This window comes from Oratosquilla oratoria, chromosome 32, assembly GCF_046742065.1.
Source record: "Oratosquilla oratoria isolate Oo_2021 chromosome 32, ASM4674206v1, whole genome shotgun sequence".
In the NCBI taxonomy this organism is placed as follows: Eukaryota; Metazoa; Arthropoda; class Malacostraca; order Stomatopoda; family Squillidae; genus Oratosquilla; species Oratosquilla oratoria.
In genome coordinates, this window is record NC_134808.1 from 28,882,640 (window position 1) to 28,887,639 (window position 5,000).

Genomic DNA, 5,000 nt, shown 5'->3' on the forward strand with positions numbered 1-5,000 from the left:
GCTTTCCTCAGCTGAATATAATCATCAACCGACCTCCTCGATATTCACTGGGTTCTCCAAGGAGGTCTTCGCACTGAGGGAATGATTTTTTCCCATCCCTCTTTTTTTCTTCTTATATTTATCTATCTGTTTATATTTTCTACTCAGTGGGGAGACTTCTATTGGCTTCTGAGTCCAAGAACCTTTACGGACCATCCGGACTTAGTTCGTCTTGATGATCTTCCTTCTTGGCGTCGCGTCTCGTTGTTTTGGTCCTGGCGCCTCCGATCGTCAGAAGCGGCGAGAGAAACGAGGCATGACAGCGGTGAAAGAAAACGGTTATCATAGATGATATCGATGAAAGCGTGACCAAAGACGATTTGTGTGTGTGTGTGTGTGTGTGTGTGTGTGTCATTCATACTGCATATATATTTCAGAAATTAAGCGTAAGTCTCATAATATACATATATTTTCTTGATCAAAAGAATAACTATAGTATTCTTGGATGTATTCCTTGCAGCACTTGCGTCATCATCGCCGTAACTGTGAGATTGGGTCTCGACTGCGGCCAGGCGATTTTATTCAAATTAGGACGAGTGCTCAAGCTGACAGTTAATCAGGACCATCTTGTAGACTTTTTATTTTCCTGTTATTATTTGTTTTTATTTATTTATTTATTCATTCATTTATTTATTTATTTATTTATTTACTTATTTATCTATATATTTATTTATTTACTTATTTATTTACTTATTTATTTATTTCTTTATTTATTTACTTATTTATTTATTCATTTGTTTATTTATTCATTTATTTATTTATTAATTAATTAATTTATTTATCTATCTATTTATTTATTCATCTATTTATTTACCTATTTATTTATCTATTTATTCATCTATTTATTTATTTATTTATTTATTGATTGATTGATTGATTGATTTATTTATTTATTTATATATTTGCTAACCCTTCCTTTTGCTTGGGACGGGGAGAGAGTATTCCCTCGAACTCATAACCGAGGTTTGGCTAAGCCGCTTAAATCGTAGGTTAAAGTATAGTCTTTACATTTCGCTTAGATTTTATTGATATTAAGAGAGTAAGCCATGCAATGAATTACCATTCCTTCTCAGGGCTTTTAAAACCTCACTAAGCCAACCCTAGCTATCGCTCTCTGCCATAACAGAGTAGAATTTTCCCTAATTTTATAGGCTGTTCTCATGAAAATTAAATAAATATTTGATAGATAAGCCCGTACGCCAGATGATCTTGGTTAAGATAAAAAAAAAAAAAAAAATTCTATATTGTTATGGTAGGAGGCTTCTGTTGTCAAGAATGGCGACAGAAGGTTTTAAGGACCGTACTTTCAAAACCTTTCGTCAAACCTAGCGAACTATTTCTATCATTAGAAGATATATTTTTATCTGGCATTCTAGTTACATTAATCTGGTTTACTTGTTTATTTATCAAATATACCGCGAATTTTCACAAACATGGCCATTGAAATTAGAAAATTCTACATTGTAAGGATAGAAAGTATTCGCTAGGGTTAGCAAAAGATTTTAAAAATATGGCCGAAAAAGTCCGGACCTTAACGCCGCCGCAAAGTGGTCACCCACACTGCCTCGTCGTGCGGATTTTGACTGCCGCCAGACGATTTTATTCAACCAAGATGGCGTTTCGGTGCCGCAGGAGACCAGCTGACCCCCCCCCCCATAAAAAAAAAGAGCGATGTGGTTGACTACAACACATCCTTCGAATCCTTTGGAGCAATCCTCTGGTGAGTAGGAGTCTCCCCTTCGGCCGGATCCATTCGTCCGTCGTTAGCAAGAATAAAAAGAACCAATAACACGACGCTCAGAACTGAAGGATTTGCTCTGATGAACAACGCCGTCGAAGCACATGAAGACAAACTTCAGATCCACATTGTAATATTGGGGACATTCAAATGTGACCCATGGTACATCAAGACTTTACCGGAATGAATATATGTATTTCGTTGTTGTGGGGAATATCTGCGCACAATCTCGGCTATTTTATCAACAGATTTGTATCACCGGAACGACAAAAAAAGGGTAAATAGTTAAGTTTATAAACAAATAGATAGACAAATATATGAATAGATGAATAAATAAACAAAAATAGATAAATAGACAAATAAATAAATATATAAACAAATAAAAAAATAAGTATATAAACAAATAGATAAAATAAAACAGATAAAAGAATTGCTTCCTTGTGGCAATTGCCAAGAGCTCATCACGCTTCTCGTTTTCTATTTCTGCGCGACGAGGAAGAAAACGGCGTCGTGGTCCGCCGGCTTCTCCTTCGAGGTCTGCCTCTTGAGGACCCTGAAGTCGAGGATGAGGAGGTCCTTGAGGGCGGCCTTGAGGTCCTCGGGGCTGAGGCGCACCGACGGGTACCTCGACCTTCCCAACTGGTAGTAAGTGTTGCCTAACGCCCCCTGTGAAGGTGAGCTCAATTTGAGGGACGTGGGAGAGGAAGGGGTGCTTTAATATATGTACAAACATGCTAAACAGCTCTGTTTTCTCCTTACAAGAACGGGGCTGGGAGGGTGACAAGATCAAAGCATGAAGCCTCTCACGCCCATAATTCTCGCGACTCACCGCCAAGACGAGGCATCCTCCGGGTCTCACGAGCTCCAGAAGACGTCTCAGCATCTCCCGAAAATCCTCCAGAGTCGAGGAGGCGAACTCGAGGCAAAGCGTCGACATGATGACGTCATACCTGCGCATGCGTCGTCCGTGACACCAGAGGGAAAAAGAGAGAGAAAGAGTCAAGAAATGAGCTGATATCTACAGGGAAGAGAAAGACATTAATATCACTCTTGTCACAATAACAACAGCTACTCCCTACAAGCCCACAGCCCCGCAGAAGATGACAAAAGTTCCTACGATGTTCTCTAAGCTCACATGGGGCCACAAACTTTGGATGATTGTCTGTGTTGTATTCATGAGGGTCCGAAGATGGAGTGCCAGCCCTCGGGGTTGTACCTTCAGGTGAAGGTAAGGGTGTTGACGAATTTTGAAAATGGGCCTGGTGGTGTGTGTGTATATGTGTATGTTGTGTGTGATTCACCACGGTCTTGGATCACGTGTTGGACTCGTGATCGACAGCTGAAAGAGAGCTCAGAGCTCATATATGACCGATCTATGGGTAATGCTGTGACCTTCCACGCACACACACACACAACTCCCCGCCCACGAGAGTTGGAGCAACGACTCGCAGCGCAGCGATACTGAAATTATTTGAGACCTGGGTGGGACTCGAACCCGGACCTCCGTAGTGGCATCCAGGAACTCTACCAACCGCGCCATCGAGTCGTGTGTGTGTGTGTGTGTGTGTGTGTGTGTGTGTGTGTGTGTGTGTGTGTGTGTGTGTGTGTGTGTGTGTGTGTGTGTGTGTGTGTGTGTGTGTGTGTGTGTGTGTGTGTGTGTGTGTGTGTGTGTGTGTGTGTGTGTGTGTGTGTGTGTGTGTGTGTGTGTGCACGTGCGTGCGTGCATATGTGTGCATACATGTATGTGTGTGTGTGCATGCGTGCATGAGTGTATGATTGTATGTATGTATGTATGTGTGTATGTATGTATGTATGTATGTATGTATGTATATATGTGTGTATGTATGTATGTGTGTATGTATGCATGTATGTATGTATGTATGAATGTATGTATGCATGTATGTATGTATGTATGAATGTATGTATGAATGTATGTATGTATGAATGTATGTATGTATGTATGTATGTATGTATGTATGTATGTATGTATGTATGTATGTATGTATGTATGTATGTATGTATGTATGTATGTATGTGTGTATGTATGCATGTATGTATGTATGTATGTATGAATGTATGTATGAATGTATGTATGTATGTATGTATGTATGTATGTATGTATGTATGTATGTATATATGTATGTATGTATGTATGTATGTATGTATGTATGTATGTATGTATGTATGTATGTATGTATGTATGTATGTATGTATGTATGTATGTATGTATGTATGTGTGTGTATATGTGCATACATATAATACACAGAGAAGGGCCTACAGCTGTGTGGCGGGTGGGCGGAGTGCCCCAGGGAGCTCAGTCGTTCCGCCGGGCTGCAGTGGACGGGCGGCAGCTCCGTCGCAGGGCACGACCATCTGGACCGCCTTCCTAGTCCTCTCCTCCACGGCAAGCCCGCTCCTGCAGGTGGCAAGATGCCTTGTCATTGTCAAAGAACTTGGACTAAAAAAAATAGATAGAAAAAAAAAGGCAGTGACGTAATAAGATAAACAGTTGAAATTCATCTTTCCTCTCAACATTTTTCTGTGTGAGTGAGTGTGTGTGTGTGTGTGTGTGTGTGTATGTGCGTGTGTGTGTGTGTGTGTTTGTGTGTGTGAGAGAGAGAGAGAGAGAGTGAGAGAGAGAGAGAGAGAGAGAGAGAGAGAGAGAGAGAGAGAGAGAGTGCTTTAGTGTGTTTGTGAGCATTTGGTTTTCATTAAAACGTACATTTAACTGCATAGAAACGTGAATCTCAAAAACAACCACAAGAAAGGCATTGAAGAGCTTCGCCTTCCCTTACCGATGGCCCTCAAGTTCTGCCAAGTACTCCAGGAACGGCGTCCACTCTAGCGCGGCTTCAGCACCTGCCAGCCAGTTCTGAAGTTCCTGTCTGCGTGCAAAAGAAAACACAGAAAAGAAGAAAAAAAATAGAAATAGATATATAGATATAATGAAGTGTTTGTGTCGTTTTGACATTTGGAAATAAATTCTCCTACTGGGATTCGAACCCTCGACAGAGCGGCTTGCTTGGTAGAAGGCGAAGATCGTACCGCTACGCCACCATATAATGAAGAAACTAATAACAAAGGACTACTAATTTAGTGTAAGCACCATTGTCAGGCAAGTTAAGGAAAACTACCAAATGAAAGAAATAAAAAAAGGGGAGAGAGACATTAGTAAAAATACATCATATTTTCATTTCTTCTTCATGCTCTAAAATAACGGAA

The 5,000-nt window shown here is 40.5% G+C and overlaps 1 protein-coding gene across 3 annotated transcripts in view; it reads right to left on the reverse strand.

Annotated features, from left to right (window-relative positions):
- Positions 1 to 979: 979 nt before the first annotated feature.
- LOC143017633 (nicotinamide N-methyltransferase-like) overlaps positions 980 to 5,000 on the reverse strand; it is an 8,594-nt gene continuing 4,573 nt past the window's right edge. The window contains exons 4-7 of one of the 3 annotated variants that reach the window (XM_076172420.1): positions 4,574 to 4,663; positions 4,057 to 4,194; positions 2,607 to 2,727; positions 984 to 2,443 (exon numbers count right to left, since the gene is read on the reverse strand). In XM_076172420.1, the coding sequence (XP_076028535.1) occupies positions 2,255 to 2,443; positions 2,607 to 2,727; positions 4,057 to 4,194; positions 4,574 to 4,663 (538 nt within the window). In that variant the 3' untranslated portion in view covers positions 984 to 2,254. Of the gene's footprint in view, positions 2,444 to 2,606; positions 2,728 to 4,056; positions 4,195 to 4,573; positions 4,664 to 5,000 lie in introns of all 3 variants that reach the window. The other 2 variants (XM_076172419.1, XM_076172421.1) reach the window with 2 other exon arrangements.